The 18,485-nt window shown below is 40.0% G+C and overlaps 2 protein-coding genes across 2 annotated transcripts; one reads left to right on the top strand and one right to left on the bottom strand.

The window, feature by feature from the left end:
• Nucleotides 1–792: 792 nt before the first annotated feature.
• On the bottom strand, nt 793–2,736 carry LOC131367832 (trypsin inhibitor ClTI-1-like). Its single transcript, XM_058413385.1, has 4 exons — nt 2,618–2,736; nt 1,402–1,439; nt 1,108–1,217; nt 793–990 (listed from the first exon to the last, which is right to left on the bottom strand). Exons 1-4 carry the CDS (start codon nt 2,667–2,669, stop codon nt 936–938), a joined length of 255 nt encoding a protein of 84 aa, XP_058269368.1. The 5' UTR covers nt 2,670–2,736; the 3' UTR covers nt 793–935.
• A 10,438-nt stretch (nt 2,737–13,174) lies between these two features.
• On the top strand, nt 13,175–17,792 carry gmnc (geminin coiled-coil domain containing). The gene is made up of 5 exons (XM_058413377.1): nt 13,175–13,468; nt 14,114–14,261; nt 16,265–16,350; nt 16,449–16,565; nt 16,650–17,792. Exons 1-5 carry the CDS (start codon nt 13,466–13,468, stop codon nt 17,424–17,426), a joined length of 1,131 nt encoding a protein of 376 aa, XP_058269360.1. The 5' UTR covers nt 13,175–13,465; the 3' UTR covers nt 17,427–17,792.
• The last annotated feature ends 693 nt before the right edge of the window (nt 17,793–18,485 follow it).

Below are 18,485 nucleotides of genomic sequence, written 5' to 3'. Positions count from 1 at the left end.
CACCACACTGGTGACATTCAGCTGCTTTTAGGAACTTGCTGGTGAACAACTTTTTAAATGCCTTTGATGCTGATGCTGTTGCTGCTGACACACACACCAACCTGTCCCTCAGCATGTCTTCTGAAACATCTCCAAAGTCACAGTACTCTGATCTTCCATAGCTTGGCATCAAGCACTTTTGCTGTGAGAGATGGTGAACTATGAAACTGCATCGCAAGTGCAGATATTCTCTTCATCAAGGTTAATGTAGTCAAAGGTCAGGGTCTACATTGTTAACGTTAACTGGCTAAGAACAGTTCACACTCAAATCTCCACCAATGAACCGGTGCTAACTTCAGTCTAATACAAGAAAAGCAAAACATGAGCAAAAAAAAATGGAATCATTTCAGATGTCACCCAGATGAGGACGAGGAGTTTTCCCTCGTCTTTGGTCTGCTCATTAGGGATCATTTAAAAAAAAAAGAAGAAAAAAAAAAAGCCGAAATATAAAACTCAAACAAAACTTATTTTCTCAGACTAGGGCTATACTAGCATCCATTCCAGTAGCTAATGTAGCTGACTAGTCAAATTCTAGCTAATGGTAAATACTGCAAACATACAGAGATTAGTGATGTTTTTCAGGTAAAACGATGTGGTTGCTTCAAACCTGAAACAAAAGTTACTTTCAAACATGTCATTAATGTAATTCCATCAGCTTCTGTTTTACTGTATAATCTACAATTGATACTTCCACTTACAGCTTACACTTAGGCAGAACTTCACACCAGTTTTCTTAAAGAAACAAGACAAACATCATGCTTCTATCGTTTAATCGTTCATGAACAGAATTGACAGTTTAGTCACATGAAATTCATGTTTTTTTTTCTTGTTTGGAATGTTGAGCTGTTATGATTAATAAACAGTGATGAGATCTGGTTTTCTTCTTTGTGGCAGATTTAAGAATTTTCACACATTCCCTTGTGCATCACCTTCACATGCTGGTTTCGTTTTCTGCACAAAAACAAGCAAAATGAAACGCGTTGAAGTGCAAAATGAAGTCACACACACATTAAAAATAAACTCCTCTCATCTCATTTATTTAACTAACTTAAATTATTTGTCACTTACTTATTTTCCACACAGAGAACACACTCGGTTGAGTAGGTTTCTCCGTCGTCACCGCACACCGGGTCGAATTCACGGGTGCATGATGAAGTCAGATACTTTTCACACTCGGCCTGTTAGACATCACAGTGTCGCACTTGAATAAATAAGACATTAAATCATGTGTAAGTGCTGAATAAAACACTTTCAGGACGAGCTGCGTGCCAGGCTCCATCACACCGCTCTAACAGAACGTCCTGAAGTGTTTTATTCCTTTACAATATCAATTATCACTGCGAGAGGACTTTGAGAGATTACCTCTCTGGGCTGTGATCGTTCATCCGCTGATATGACAGCTGCACGGACAAAATACACAGAGTTCAGAACAGCTTGGACAGATAAACCATGTTCTCTTGCTTTATAAGACACGTGACATCTTCACATCTTCCAGTAAACAGTTAGCAGTTTCATTTAGCAGAATTCACAGACAGATTTATTGAGAGATTACTTGTGAATAAAAAATTGGGAAATGGCAGAAATGTGTATTCTCTATAAAGCTATTTCTAGGCTAGAAGCACAAACCTTATTAGCTCTATATTTTATTAGCATTGAACACTCAGTTTTGCTAATCCAACCCCATCAGTGTTGTTAGCTAGTTAAGCTTAGTTTATTTAGCCAAGTTCACTTGGTATTTTTTAGATCAGTCCACTCCATATTTTTTTTTAGTTCAGGCTAATCATTTTTGTTAGCTTGGTTCACTCAGTATTGCCTGCTCTGCCTGTACACTCAGGTTTGTTAGCTTAATTCACTTTGTTTTGTTAGCTCAATCCCCCCTCAGTTTAGTTAGCTTGTTTTGCTTAATCAACTTAACTTAATTCACTCGTTCATAGGAAAGTCTTCAGGACAGAAGAATTACTCAGTAATATTTCAAACCCAGCCGTGTTTCTCTTCTTTTTAACTTCAAGAGAGAACGAAAGGACGAGTTTTTAGAGCCATAAGTGATAACAGGACCTAACTAACATGTCTCATGGATATCATGAACACAGAAGGTGGGAACGCCGCTGATGACTGACACCTGTTCACTTTCTGTAGCTGCCTTTATTTGTGTCATAGCATGTTTTCAGAAAGCAGACACTCTGAGCTCACTTCATTTTAATGTTTCTTTTCAAAGAGAAACTTTTCCTGGCTCTTCTTCCTATTTGCCATCTGGGAATATCAAAGAAATATAACCTTCGATAAACCAGAAACTATATAGCAGCTGTAACAGAGACTAAGATCTCAATCAGCAATGTAAAAAATGATCTCAGATATTCTGTCTGGATAGAAAAATTCACTAAGCAGTCATTTTTGATGCTAGTCATAATGAAGTATTCAAGCGGTTACTCTACTAGAGTTAAAACGGCAACAATCTTCAACTGAAATATTTTTTTTTTTTATCTTGTATCATGCCAGGGGTCTATCTCAGTTAATGCTCCTTCTTGATTAACAGCCCAGTCTTTATTTTTGTGCTGTTTCCTTATAAGCTGATACTCACCAGAGAGGCACAGGAGGAGAGAGACACAGATCAGAGCAGTCAGCACTTTCATGATTGCAGGCTGTGTGAGATAGTAGGTATATGTGTGTGTGTAGTGGTGTGTGTAACAACCCCGCCCTTCTCCCATGGTCCTGCCTCACTGTTTCTTTAAAGTTTTACTCATACTTTTTCCACAAATGTCTTCTGAGTACATCTGAATGAATTATGTTATTCTCTAAATTGTCTGAATGTATGTGTGTGAGTGTATGATGGTGCCCTATGATGGTCCAGGATGTACCCCCACCTTATGCCCCTGGTTTTAGGCTCCAGGATTCCTGGAATAATAAAGACTCCAGAAAATCAAGAATAGTGTCAATACACGTTTTGCCCAGCAGATGGCAGCAGACATCACACATCCGTCTGCTAATCAGAAAACTAGCCCTGAGTCATTTGTTTCCTCTTTCAAAACCGTCTGGTGCTGATATTACATTTATAAATCTGCACGTGAAGTAAAATATAAAGGATAAGACATTTTAAAGACATACAAACTGTCCTGATGTGCATGTTTCACATAAACAACTTAAAATGTGAATAAAACCAGCACCAGCTCACTATTACACCACTTCACTTTCTAATGCACGTAATAAACAAAGCGGTTCTTAATAAAAATCACTTTATTAACCTGTGAATTCACTTAACATCTTATTCTTTCAACATCCCTTTATTCATTTATAGGTTTTTTTTAAAAAAAGAAAATGCAGCTTTAATTTACACCATATTCAATCAACACGTTCACCCTGTGAGATATTTGTAAGGTTGATCAAGTCACGTGTTCAACCGGAAGTTGCGTCATTGAATTTTGTGATAACGAGGTCAGAATGATAATGTTATTATTAATCCTAACAATTTAAAATGAGTAAATCATTAGAATGTCTGTAATGACAGAGGTGATGCTAGTTAATGACAATTAATGTAAAAAAAAAAAAAACTCCTCTAAACTTTAACTTGCTTAAAAGCAAAATGCTGCAAACAAATCATGAAAAACTGATCCTGGAATCATCCATGTGAATTTAAAAATCTGGACATTTGGGTATTTGGGGTATTGTGAGTGACTTTTTCAGCTTCTGGGTTCTTTTTTTTAATAGAAAGCAATAAGGACCCTCTTTCTGCAGTGTCACCCCTCCAGGCTTGGCTCTTGTCCAAAGGTTGGCACTGTTTATGTTGAGTCTCTCTCTCTCTCACACACACACACACACACACACACACACATTCCTGCCCAACTTCAAGCTGCTTTTGTGTTCGTTTTCTTTTCGCTTTGCATTATGATGTATTATGATGTGATTCACTTGGTTTTTGACGCAGTGGAGGCAAGCGTTTTACATATGGTTAACGTTTATACTTTTAACTGAATGAGAATTCAGTGTGATGCATTTAGAGGTGACGCCGATGTAACTGTGTGTGTGTGAGTGACAAGCAAAATGTCACAGTCATGAATCATTAAATCAGCACATGTTACCATGTAAAACTTGAGGAACTGGAATGCAGGGGAAAATATTCATTCATTCATTCATTCATTCGCTTAGATTGGGGCTCTTGCTTGTGTTTTGGTCTGGATTGTTGTGATGGTTGTGATGTCTCAGCTGAAACTTGGGCTCTTGCCACGGCCCCCTCAAAGCAAGCGACTGGACAAAGGTCTTATGCATATGTGCAACCACACACCTCCTAACACACACACACACACACATACACAGTCGTACTTTCCTTGCAAGGATGTTATTAAATAATTACTGCTGTGCCAGTATGTAAACCTTAACTGCAAAAAGTATTTTAAAAAATCAGATTTTTATCCAGATTTGTTAAAATGTTCAAAATGTCCTCACACCTTCAAGACTGAAATATTCCTGTCCTTGATATCCCTGCCACACACACACACTCACTCACTCACTCACTCACACACACACACACACACACACACTCACTCTCACACTCACTCTCTCTCTCACACACACACACACACACACACACACACACACAACACACATATACAGGACATACACACTCTCTCTCTCTCTCTCTCTCTCTCTCTCTCTCTCTCTCTCTCTCTCTCTCTCTCTCTGTCTCACACGCACACTCTCTCTCTCTCTCTCTCTCTCTCTCTCTCTCTGTCTCACATGCACACACACTCTCTCTCTCTCTCTCTCTCTCTCTCTCTCTCTCTCTCTTTCTCTCAGTTTCTTATACTGTTTAATTTATTATCTATATATCTCGAACCACCTACAGTACATATGTATTATTTATTGTGATTTCTTGTTGTTATTAAACCACAGTGGTACATTACAGATTCCTTTTCTCTAACAGCAGCATATTCTCTCTGACAGGAGCATAAATGACAGGTTTATATTAATGTCTTACTATGGTTTCCATAGTAACAAGCTCTTGCATGAAGGACGAGCCACATAACCTACAATACAATACAATACAAGCATGAATATGTGTTATTGTACTTCAGTGATGAAAAATATGTTGATATGGTGAGTTTTTCTGCTTACATTTTAAGGAAGCAGTCTCCAGTGTCAGGAGACTTCAATACAATTTTGGTGGAGTTGTGGCTCCTCTGTAACGTTACTATATAAAGCTATAAATATATTTGTCTCAAGAAAGAGAAAAACAAAACCTGATGCTGGTGAGGAGACGAAGTTTTCACACTGTAAAGAAGAGGTTTAAATGATGAAATGAATAGAAACCATATCCACACAAGGGCGGTTTCTGATGTATTTATTAAAAAGGAGGCGGGGGGGTATGATCTTTAAGAGGTTTGAGAAATCTGCTATAACCAACACGCATTTTTGTACAAATCAAGTTTTCTGCTCTATTTATTTAACACCCCTGCTGTGTGTCACTGAACACCACTGTAAATATAAATTCTACTGAACTCTGCGGCTGGTAAATTACTGTACGTTTTTACAGGCTAATATTTACAGGACGTTTTTAGGGCAAGTGTTTAACATTCTTTTGCGGATCAGAACATATTACATATTTTTTTTTTTTTTAGAGAGAGAGAGAGAGAACAGCAGAGGTAGAACTATTAGAGCTATTAGAAATGCCTCTCGTTCAGAACGTAACCCAATCCTGCATGTTCACTTCAACCCCAACGCACCCGTCTGAAGAAGTTTAGCTGTTTGACGGCGTGAACATTGTTTTGCTGTATTATATATTGAATCATGTGGGCAATAATCAGTTACTGAAAAATCTGGCAGGTGATGTGCCCCATGTGGAGGAAAAAATTTTTAGGTCACCAAATTGCAGCTCATTCACTGAATTATTAATATAAACCACCAATACGTGAACCTGTTGAGGCTCCATGACCGATTCCAGTGAACACAAGCAAGGAATCTTATGAAACTGGACCTTCGCAAATTTCCGCTGAACTCCCCGTCTGAAAACGAATCCGTTGTTCTCTTTCTGCTCCATCGACCGTCACTTACTGTGTTTATTGCACACGCTCTGACGCTCCTGTACAACGTTTTGTCCAGAGGGATTTTTTTTGTGGTCACGTGGCCTGTCATTCAACAGACAGGCTGAACATGAGGTCATCTTTAGGCGGCAGGTCTATTGTTCCCGAGCTGCAGTGAGTGGGAGTTAGGGCGTGCTGCATGGCACTGGGTGTCACATGAGCTGTCTTTGGGGTGGCAGGTAAAGTTTATATTGAAGCCGCTGAAAGTGACTGGGCGAGGAGGAAGGCTTTAAACATTCCATCGCCATCCTACTTTTCACTGACCATCTAATGGTCTCACTGACAAAGGGGCGAAATGAAACACTGCCATGTAAGTAAAGTGGCAGGGTTCAGGAAGGATCGCATTTCTGTAATCTTTACTCGTGCTTTGCAAACACGCACAACACACACACACACACACCTACAGAAACTTCCCGACTACCAGAAACTGGGATCACTGTAAATACAAAAGCCTTGCAGGATTACCTTATACTTTTTTTCTACTCTTTGGGAAAAAATATAAAAATGAAATATTATTTACCCCAGCATCATCAAACAAGTGTGCAGCAAATGTGTAGATGATTAAATCCCTTTTTTTAAAATGCGTTTTGAGCAACAGGACATTGCTATGATGTCTGCTTCATTAAGGGTCATGTGTGTAAAGTTAGAGTTTAGTTATACAGAAGTGAAAGTTCAGATCTGCTTCAGATCTTTGACTCATTTGATTAATATCCAAAATTCAGGTGAAAACCAGCACAGATTTTTCCAGGAGACAATCCACTCAGATACAAGATTGATTGATTGACTGATTGATTGATCCCGTTCCTTACTTAAACTTCCTGACCCACAGAGTCACATGACCTCTCCTACAGAATTCATTACATTTTAATCTGCACTGAAAGATGCTGTTAAAAATGAGCACATGATCATTTTACACCATCACGCAAAATAAATAAATGACTATTTTGTATACAGCCAGGAAGTGTTTTGTAAAGAAGGAACATGAACTTGCAGAAGGAGAGGTGAGGAAATCTCTTGGAGTTATCCGGCGGCACTTTGATGCCACTTGGCGGTAAGTTCTATCTGTTGGGGGTCCACACGCGTCCTGCCCAAACCAATATGTCCTTCCTTCCCACACACAAAAGGAGCGTATTTAGAGCTGAGGTGTGTGTATGGAGCATGCCTGAAGCTGGCGGGGGGCCGAAGCGACGCGACTAGGCGAGGAGTGCAGCAGCCAGAGCAGCCTGGAGAGCAGGAGAGAGCCCTGGGCTTAATTGGCAGGATAGGCTCTGCTGGAGACTATTGTTCACCTAAAAGAGGCTTAGCATTGCCGCGTGTAGTAAGGCCACTGAGTCTGCTTCTCCACGCGTCTGGAGTGTAATCTCCAGTGTAATTCTCCAAGGGGGATGGTGTTAATAATAAGATGAGGGTTTAAAAAAGGGGGAGGATAAGTTAAAGGGGTAAAAAAGAGGACCCCTGTGAAGAAGTCAAGAGTGATGACTTTGTTTTGACTTTTACACTGAGATGTTATTCACAGTCATTGAGTCCATAGGAGGCATAGGTTGCAGGCCCCCAGTGGATGCTGGTTGTTGGCCAACAAACCCCGAACAGGCTCGGCTGGTCATTAGGGCTCTCTGTGGGAGTGTTTAAGGCAGAAAGGGCCCAGGCTGCAGGACAGCTGGGCTGGGGGGTTTGGGCGCTGGGTTCGTTGCCCAGGTATCTCCACCTGTACTCTCATTACCAGCCCAGAGTGGAAGCAATTAACTGCCCAACTGCTCCGAGAAGAGGGAGGGAGAACTGGGACTGAGCTGGGAGATAAAGAGTAAAGAGTGTGTGTAGTAGGAAAGCATCTAGGTGAAATAAAAAAAGGGGGGGGGTGATTGGAAAAAGTTTCTGTGGGACCCAAAATCAAGCAGGACATCATTAAAGCCGAGCAACAGACTTTCACAAACCTCAAAAAAATGTGTCATATTAAGATTTGGACTAAAGAATAGCATCAATCAGTTGATCCGTGATTGTGGTTAGCTTTAATCCGAGCGCACCATCACTAGTTTACTCTGATTTTAATCTGCATGTTAACATCCAGGCCTTAAAGACACACAGATTGACAGACAGACAGGCTGGTTGACAGACAGTGAGGGAGTAAGCTGGAGCATTAGGGAAGGTGGGGAGTGAAAAACCACCATTCATATCACAATGGGGCACCTGACAAACAGCTCTGCCCTTAATTACCCAAGCTGCCATTTCTGCCTTTAATTAAAGCAGCTCTCTGTAGGCTTAACAGGTCAGACCCACAGTCTAGCAGAAACTAACATGGGGCAGACATAGCCACATCAAACAGAAGTTGGGCAAACGTCATTTTGCTACCGAGGAAGAGCGAATTTAAAAGTTTAATATTGTTTAAATCCGGTGTGTGTGTGTGTGTGTGTAATAAACATTATTTTGGCTGTAGAAGTTTTTAGTTGTACTTGCTAACAAACTTCCAGTAAAATTCCAAAACCAAACTATGATAAACTACTAAAAAAAGCTGAAATAAATTACTTTAACTGCAAAGGATAAATACAAGAAACAGTTCTGAGAATAAATAAAAAGTTGATTTTACAATTTCTAAATGTTTAGTACAAAAACTTTAAAATTCGATCAGCTGTTTCCAGTCAGAGTACGTAATTATTTGACATTGATTACCTGCGATTTCTCAGAAAAGTGACAAAATTCATCACAATTTTAAAATGATATCATCTGATTGCCCAAACTGGCTTCAAATTCTATATTTTAATTATTATTACTGCAAAAGAATCTGTATTTTTATTATTAAATATTTGTTTATTAATTACCACCAATAAATCACTGCCAAATTGTCAGGAATATGTCCCAGAAATCCAAATCCTTGCTGGAAAATCCAGTTTAGACCAGGTTAGATCTTGAACTGGTTAATCTTGTATGTTAGCCTGGTTGAACAGGTCAGAATCGGCATTGTGTTGGTTTCTGCTCGTCGAAATCTCTGTTCTGTAGAGTGATAAGATAAGCTGATTTTTTTAATTCATAAATTATCACATGGTTGTGAATGAAATGGAGTGAAGTGACAGGTGAAAAGGTTCATCAGTAGTAATAAGATTATGGTGGAATATTTTGTTCTTTAACTTTGTAATCATTCAAATAAAGTAAATAATGTAAATAAATTTAAAAAAATTGTTACCTTTAATGAAATTGACAGTGCATCAAAGTATCACAGTATGTGTATGTTACCTCACAGAGGTGTGAACTGCTACACTAGTTTAACCATTAGCTTTACAAAGCTGTTACATCACCTTTACCTTGGTTTACCCAAGCTGGTACACCAGTTTAACCAAACTAGCCCTCCAGTTTAACAACATTATTGCTATGCTTTTCCCAGCTTCTTCAAACTGGCCCACCAGTTTCCCCATGGAACCACCACCTCACCAGGCTGGTACACTTTTAGTCATGCTTTCACCAGCTTCACCAGGCTGTTACACCAGATCATAACCAGATTCATTAGGCTGAAGTACCAGTTCACCCAGCTCTTCAGCTCTGTCCAGTTAAACCTAACCAGTACATGAGCTAAACCAAGAATCCATGCTGGTCTAAATTGGATTTTCCTGTGCACAAATGGAATGGTGGCTCTGCTGGGAAATGGTGGCACTTTTTGAAAGGCATTGGATTTCCTATGACATAAGGCCCAGATAAATCCCAGGGATGCCAGGAAGTCTTTAATGCTACCCTGTTTGTTTAACACTTTGGCCTTTATATTTGTTTGATTGTATGATTGGTGACCTGCCTTATCATTCTGTATACATGAGTAATGCTCATGGAGGGCTTCCTCATGCAAATAGAGTATATTTACTGTAGGAGGGGCAAAAGTGTTACAGAAGCAAAATCCTGGACATGGGAGGAGCTCAAAAGGGACATGGAAAATGACTTTTTAAATGACATCTAAGATATTCCTCCAAACCATCTTGGTATCTCAGGAGGGGATGAGGACAGCTTAAGTAAGCTGATCTAAGCAAGTGCTGCAGAGTGTTGACCTCTACCGGGGATAATGTTGACAGATGAAAGGAACACTTTGAGAGCATGAACCCTGTAGGCAAACCCTTTTCAGGAGCCGGTACCAGAAATCTCTGATGATTTGGAATCCATTAAAAGACATTATAGAAAAAAAGTGTCTTTGTAAGGCTACAACACCACAAACAGCCAGACCAGCTTCAAAGCTTTTTGGAATAGATGTGTAAGTCCACAACAAGTTACAGTGTTCAAACGGGCAGTGTATAGGCTTCATTCACTCAACTCCTGTAACCTCGGTGGATCTGATGACTATTCCAGAAACACTCCGCAAAAGGTGGGAATATAACCTGAAGGTAACACCAGTCCGTCACAGGCCACCACACACACTCACACTCATTCACACCATGGTTTGACCAAGTTGGCCAAGATGGTCTACCAGTGTAACCATAAAGCTGTTTTACCATGATTTGGATTAGGAGTAATTTATAGATGATAATCCACCAGTTTTTGGGAGGTTGGAGAAAACAGAGAACCTGAAGAACCCCACAAGGACACAGAGACAGTGAATAAAACTCCATTTGGTCATCTAAAAAACCCAAGCTACGATGTATATGTGTTAAGTGGAACACTGTTCTGTTTGTTTGTTTATACGTTGTCATTATATCATGCCACTAAAACTGTAAAGCTGATGGGGCGGTACAAGAATAAGTGAAGTGAGGCCATTTATTACTCAAAAGCCTGAGCATCTATACATCAATATGTATTAACTTTAAGCGTTACTAGATCTTTTATCCACACCAGCAAGCACACCTTCGCATCCACCCACACATGCCCACACATCTACCCACTGCATACAGAGGACAGGGTATCAGGTGAAAAGAGGAAGAACACTACATTGTTTAATTGTTCGAGTGAGGTGAAATAAACACTAACACCCACGCCTCTCCTGCCCCTTTTTCCTGCCCTGCCTCTCAAGCTTCTCATTTTCTCTCAAAATCTCTTCACTCTCAATCCTTCAATATCCACAAAGCCCAGAAATCTACATTAAAGGATGTGAAACCTTGTCAGTTTAAAGTTATAGATCCTGGATAGATCCTAATGTCCTCATAAGAATATTAAGACTTAAGATTTGTGTGTGTTTGTGTTTGTGCGTGTGTGTGTGTATGTGTTTGTATATCTTGGTTCTTATGAATATTTTAAGACAGACGTGTGTGTGTGTGTGTTTGTGCGCATGTTCTTATGCCTTAGTCCCTGTAAGGTCCTCATAAGTATATGAAGACAGATCTGTTTGTGTGTGTGTGTGTGTGTGTGCATGCATGCTTGTATATCTTGGCCCTCATAATATCCAATGATCTTCATAAGTATATTAAAACAGATATTTGTGTGTGTGTGTCTGTGTGTGTGTGTGTGTGATTTGCATAACTCTAAATGTTTATTGCACTTCAGCAATGAGATTGTTGAGAAACCTATCTGAGCTAACAATGCTGCTTGCTCTGTTTGGTTCGGTGGATCTTCATGGATAAGCCAACCGTCTCTTCACATCCTAAGAAACCAAGACGTTGGCATTAATAGCTTTAACGATCAAGCAAGTAAAAATACTTAAAGAGACACGATGGAGTCCTCATCCTCAGTGTGCTCGGTCCTCAGTAAACAACCCGTACATACACAACACAAACACACAAATGTACAAACCCTTTATAATAAATATACAAGTCAATTTGTAGATATATATCGAACAATGTCATGCAATTCAGACAATATGGACAAGAATGATGATTAGAATGTTTATGGTGGGTTTTGTGAAGAACTGATAAGGTGAGATGCAGCTGTGTTTTATGGCTGAAGAGGAGAGATAGAGGTGCATGCTTTGGGGAATGGGGAGCATGTATGAAACTTTTCCCTCAAATAATGAATACGCACAGACAACTTGAATCCTGAATCTTTGAATCCAAGTGTACAACAAGAGATGGAAAAAGATGTGATGTACTGTGTGTCTTTACACAAAAGGGACTAAACTGTACCGTTTCTTCACATGTGCATCTTTAGTACCTGTCTTTTACCTAGTTGCCTCTGAGACGATCGGAAAGCTAACAAAGAATAGTGCATATTGTGTAAAGCTTTACCTTAAAAAAGTACAATTATGTGTGTATGTATGTATATAACAGGTACAAATGATAAGGGTCTAGTTCAGGACTCTTTTGGTCTATATGTAAAGTTTGCTTGCTTTTTCCTCGTTCTACAAGTCAAGTGGGTTTGTATTGTCATTCCTCTGTAGTTCTGCACACTGGAACAAAACCATGAGACCACGATGCTGCACACAATAGCACTGCAATTTCTTTAATTAAAGTTTACAGTACAGTACACACAGGGCTGTGCACGCTAATGAAACAAGACAAAGGATAAATGTTGGATGTGTTGACACCAACAAAATCAACCAAAGAAACCCTTCTGAGAAAATTCCAGAAACATTCAAAGGGCCATTGACTCAGCTAGTTGCAAGTTAGACATTTTTTAGACTTGTCTCTTTCCAAAAGAGCCTAATTCCTGGGTTTCACAGCGACAAGGTAGGATGCACTTATAATTTATGTTTTCAGATAAATGCTGATAAATAAACGTGTTAATAAATGCGGCATTTGTCTACTAATTTTATTATTATGATTATTATTTTTGGTCCAACGCATTTGCAATGTAAGGTAACCCTCCTTTACACTATAATCTGCACGTGGGCACAAAAGAAGATGGAGAAGTGTGTAGTGGAGACAGAAATGTGTCGTAGCAGCATGCATGTGTGCAGAGATGCTTGTCATTTGCGCACAAAAGTAATGTTAATGTTAATGTGTGACTCGAAGGAATGCACATTTCACTTACCCCTGAGTTTGGGGGTGGCAGTAAGCATTTCCACCCCTCACCCGATCAGCTACATGAATTCATCACGCCTCTGAACTGTCTCTACTGGGCTTACACATTAACGACTCGTCAGTGTGCAGTACAACAGGTGCGCATTGGTGTCTTACCATCTTCATCCTGGACACACACACACACGCGCGCGCGCGCACTCTGGTTGCAGCAGGATCACTCGTAGCCATACGTTAAATCCCTCCTTCTCTCGGAGCGCAGAACACGGCCCAGGACAGTTGTTGCGCATCTGGAGTGCAACGGCACAGCACGTCACGTGACCTCTCTGATCGCTTCTGCCACCTGAATCGGGGCGCTAGAATGAAACTCTGATTTTCGTGCTAGCGCGCGCGCTCTCTCCCTCTCTTTTCCTCCACCTCCCCAAACGTTTTCTCGCGAGCTCCCGGGACTTCAATCGCGCTTCCGAGCTCGCGCCTTGCTCCTAACGTCCTGCCAGCGAAATGGTGAGTGTTAAAGCCTAATTACTTAAAAGAAAAATTACACTCTCATACAAAGTTTTTTTTGCACTTGGTTTCATGCTGCTTTATGCGCTGAATTTAGAGTTTGGTGTGCATGCTGCTGGACATAGAGCCCAAGTGTTAGGTTACAGGACATGTCTAACGCACAGGCGAAAGCTGAGTAACGTGACATGCTTCATGTAAGTTTTTATTACTGACAGCATTTAGTTTAAAGGCTTCCGTCATCATGGACTTGTGAAGAACAAATCAACAGAAAAAATCATCTCATGATCAGAGTCGAAGCTCTTTATAGTCTAAACTGGATTTAAATTTGTTTAAGTGTTTTTTTTTGTAATGTTCTGAGTCTGAAAGGAAACTGAGCAGCTTTCACGGCTAGAGATCATTTGAAAAAGAAAAACACTCAAGGTGACAATCCTGTGACTATTGTTGAACAAACAAACAAACAAACAAACAAATAACAACAACAACAACAACAAAACTGTTTAGTAGCAATGTAGAGGTTCTGTAGAAGTTCTAGAGATATTTGTGCACTCTTGATTCTAAACTCTTCTAAAAGCAGAAGCTCTGAGTGTAAATGAATCACTGATTGACTTGTTGCTGCGCTTTTGCCCGTTTTTTTTTTTTCAACAGAGCTCCATCCTCTCCTGCCGAGACGCGCGCTTCGACTGCGCCTACTCCGCCTCCACGTCGGCTCGCGCCACTGTTGACGTTTCCACGGCAACGCTCGTCTCCCTCTGGGATGCCGGTCGCTTGGACGACGCAGGCTGCCCGCGCGAGCGTAAGTGTCACAAAAATTGCGGGATGTCAGGCGCGAGAGCTTCCCCCCTTTTTTCCCCCGGCAGTTGCCCGCCACTCACGCGCTCAGCTTCACCATCTCGAAGTTCATTTTCATCTCCCATTGTGCTTCACTGATCTTTTATCATAATAGTCAGGGATATAAAGCCTAGTTTAGAGTTACAGATTTACTCCATCCATCGAGGAATTAGTTTTTATATCTCTGTTCTGTATTATTATTATTATTATTATTATTATCATCATCATCATCATCATCATCATCATCATCATCATCATTGTTATTATTATTATTATTATTATTATTATTATTATTATTATTATTATTATTATTATTATTATTATTATTATTATTATTATTATTATTATTATTATTATTATTATTATTATTATTATTATTATTATTTCGAATGCTTACAATACTGCATCAGTCATGGAGTTTGATCATGAATAACAAAATTAGAATTTTACAAAACCTATTTGGATCTTGTATCCTAATCTCTGAAATTGAATTTTGAACTGAAATTGTGGATTTTTTTTCCATTTTAAAATTTCTTTAAAATATCTTAACTTGCAGGCAAAAGCAGTCAAACACAGAATTTTTAGTAATTAGAAACATTAGGGATATTAGGAATTAGAAAAAAATTTTATTCGTTGATATTAATTCAAATAAAAAATCTAATTTTTTATTTTTTTTTTTTATATTTTACATATTATTTTTTTTTATTTTACATTTTGCTTTGTTTGTTGCAGATATGTTTTGTTTAGTCCAAGTGTTCCAGCGCTTATCGGGTTTCTGAATTCCTCTAGAACGCAAATTTCATTAATGTCACCTTTTTAAGGTTTTTGTTTGACCAACACTTACATTTCGAAATTCGTATCATAACATCTGAAAATGAATTTTGTGCTTAGGCAAAAACAAACAAACTAAAAAAGCAATCTCCAACCTGAAACCAAATTCCTTGCTTTTGTGACAGAACAATTCAAATTCTAAAGACATTTTTTAAAGATTTGCGACTGCAGGCAGAAGCAGTCGCACACAGAACACTCTGTTAAACTCTGTTAAATCTTAATGAATCTTATTTGTAATGTTAAAACATATCTTTCGTAACCTTTAACTTTGTTCAGTAAAAACTGACTGGTTGGTATGGAGCTGTAGAGAGGAATGAAACAATAATCTTCATTTCGTTCGATTTAATTGTTCACTGTCCAGATTCCTCTACAAAGAAAAAAATCAGTTAAATTCTTGAAAGATTTTTGTCAAACTTTTAAGATTTTCATTTGATTCACTGTCATAGATTTTGTTCCATTTTGTCTGAAATTGAATTTTGTGCTTTGCAAAAACAATCAAAAACAATCTCAAGTGTTTTTAAAGTTCTGAAATGACAAGTGTGTATAATCAATTTCAGACAGAATTAACATTTTTTTAGAGTCACTTTCAAAATAACATAACTTTGCAGGCAAAAGCAGTCAAACACAGAACCCCATCGACTTATCCAATCAATTTTTTGAAATTTTAGAATGTATATATTCTATATTACATATACATGTAAGCTTTAGTGTGTGAGTAACTCAGAGAGAAGGGGGGAGTAGAGGGGGTGGGGGGGGTTGAAAGACAGAGAGAGAGAGAGAGAGAGAGAGGGAGGAAGAAAGAGAAAGAGAGAGAGAGAGAGGGAGAGAGAGAGAGGGAGAAGGAGAGAGGGAAGATTGGATCTTCATCTGACTGAGTTTGCAAGCAATTTTAAAAGTGATTCTAAAAAAGACTGAAATGGACTGAATTCTTTTTTGAAGTTGATTATCTGCATTATTCATTTTTGAATTTTGATCACACATCCTTAATTTTCAGATTTTAGACTGCTCTTTTGCAAACCATGATTTTTTAAAAATGGTATCCAAATTCCAAGCAATATCATTTAAATTCAGATTTTTGCATTTTGTTGAAAATCACAGTGATATGATTCTAACCCTACCCTCTTTTGCCTCATTCAGTTCCACAGCTGGTTCCAGCTCATGGCACTCTGCATGACTCCGTCTGGCCTGACCAGCTGTCCCCTCACCTCCAGAGGAACAAGCAGGTCTGTTTCACCATGCTGTGTTCCTCACGACACAACAGAGCGACATGTGTATCATGTAGAATCTTGGGTTTGAATTCTAACTCTAGTTTTCTCATCAGCTTCAGGACACGTTGATGCAGAAAGAAGAAGAACTCGCGAGACTCCAGGAGGAGAATAACAAACTCAAAGAGTTTCTAAACTCATCATATGTGAAGTCACTTGAAGACAAGTCGAAGGTATGTTGAGAATACTTGCACTTTAAACTTTATGTTTTCAGGTCTGTCTCGGTCACTAACTTGTTCATCTTCTGTCTCACGTAGAGGCTTTTCTCTGTTCAGAGGAACACAGAAGTGCGTCACAGGAAGAGAGCTCTGCATGACGAGAGAGACTTCCTCAATGTGAGCCGGCTGCTGCAGGGTGGTGAGGGGAAGCGGACATGCCGTAACCTCTCTCTGGAGTTCTGCTCCGCTGACGAGGTGGCCTCCACGCCCCCGCTGGACTCCTGGGTTCTGGAAACACTGGGACTGCAGGATGAGGACACCATCAACACAGACAGCAGCTTCAGCAGCCCTACAACAGAAAACACAACTTTCTTCAGCTCTCCGGCACAGAGCACCGAGCACTTCAGCCCTGTGCTGCAGGACAGCACTATGTACAGCCCTTTTTCGGACAGCCAGTGTGAATACAGCAGTGCCATCGAGTCATCATGTGGCTTCAGCCACAGCATGGACGAAAGCGCAGACTATCTGACTCTTGGTACATCACGGATGTACACCGTCACATCTACAGGCTCACTTCAAGGTATCGAAATCCCTAACGGACACTTCACCCCTCCCAAAGCAGCGTCAACTCCTCAGCGTTCACATGTCCCGAGCTCAGTGCGACACCAACCTGAGCTCAGCCACGGCTTCTCCGGACCACCCGGGGACGAGAGCATGCTGTTCTCCATGCGCAGCAGAATGGACTTAGCGTTTAGCATGTCGCTGAGTCCACAGAACAGTGTCAAGACCCACACGTTCCCACAAGGACAAGCTTTTACACGCAGAGACTCACAAGGTGGATGGAATTTCACCTGGGTGCCTAAACAGTGTTCTTAAAATGAATATGTGACGGAGAAATTATTAATCTATTTAAAATAAATAATACAGTTCTAGAGTTGACAGTCAATAAATATGAGGCCATGAAACTGAAATAAATGTGAAGGAATTCTATGTGATATGTTCGAAGAAATATTGGTTATATTATTTGTTAAATCTGGCTCTGGAGTAATTTAACTGATTAACACGATTAATTTTTCTATTCTGTCCTATTAGATGCTTAGCCGAAATAAATCATTAATAAACGATAATTCAAGTGCATTGTGTTTCTTTTTTCAACATCCTGGAAGGCATTTGATTTATAAAAAACTTAAAAAAGTGATGTGTGTAAATGAATCTAAATCGCTCCTCTTGCACATCTGACAATAAATACCCTCTCAAAAGTGCTCAGCTCAGCCTCTATTCTTCTTTCGATACTCCTATCTAGATGTCAACCCTAACCTGTCATTTCTTTCTTCACACCTGTTTCAGTCTTTCCCTCCTTTCCCTTACTCTTTCCCTCCCACTCTCTTTCTCCCGCCTCTAAAAGACAAAAGAAGGGAAGGGGGGGCAGAGGTTCCAGGTCTCAGGAGAGTCTCCCTCCCTGATCTGCCCTGTGGGTCTGAGACGGGCCGCATCTTCCCTGGGGGAGATCTAAAACGGGATGCTTCCAGCCCTCTATCCCTCCCTCACTCAGCCTGGTACTACCCACTCCGTCCCCAAGGGGACTGGGAATGGCAGGGAAAGTTGGGGCGCTGAAGCTAGCCGCCGAGGAACCGGGTGAGTGGTCTGTGTTTAATGACACGGTTAATCCCCCTGCAGATGCCCACCAGATTGGAGGAAGGAGAAGAAGAGAGCAGAGAGAGAGAGAGAGAGAGAGAGAGAGAGAGAGAGTCTCAGGATTCGATGAACCCTGTAGGTTTACAAAAGGGGTCATAAAGAGGTCATTAGATGACTGATGAAGCTGAAACTTCCTCGGCTCTCACCGTCCTCTCATATTGCAGCTCATTATGATGCGATCAGCATATAATTATATGTTCTGTCACCGGCTGCAAATGGGACTCGTAAAGGTATAAACAC

Source organism: Hemibagrus wyckioides, linkage group LG17 (genome assembly GCF_019097595.1).
Source record: "Hemibagrus wyckioides isolate EC202008001 linkage group LG17, SWU_Hwy_1.0, whole genome shotgun sequence".
Taxonomy (NCBI): Eukaryota; Metazoa; Chordata; class Actinopteri; order Siluriformes; family Bagridae; genus Hemibagrus; species Hemibagrus wyckioides.
The sequence above is the reverse complement of the archived record's forward strand: the minus strand, read 5'-3'. Positions and strand labels throughout refer to the sequence as shown.

Excerpts from the sequence above, each read along its gene's own strand:
- LOC131367832 (XM_058413385.1), bottom strand. The coding sequence starts at position 2,669 with ATGAAAGTGCTGACTGCTCTGATCTGTGTCTCTCTCCTCCTGTGCCTC. Across the intron at positions 1,440-2,617 it reads TCTCCTCCTGTGCCTCTCTG|CTGTCATATCAGCGGATGAA; the intron begins GTGAGTATCAGC and ends TTGTCCGTGCAG. Across the intron at positions 991-1,107 it reads GTTCTCTGTGTGGAAAATAA|AAAACGAAACCAGCATGTGA; the intron begins GTAAGTGACAAA and ends GTTTTTGTGCAG.
- gmnc (XM_058413377.1), top strand. Across the intron at positions 14,262-16,264 it reads CGCAGGCTGCCCGCGCGAGC|TTCCACAGCTGGTTCCAGCT; the intron begins GTAAGTGTCACA and ends TGCCTCATTCAG. Across the intron at positions 16,351-16,448 it reads ACCTCCAGAGGAACAAGCAG|CTTCAGGACACGTTGATGCA; the intron begins GTCTGTTTCACC and ends TTTTCTCATCAG.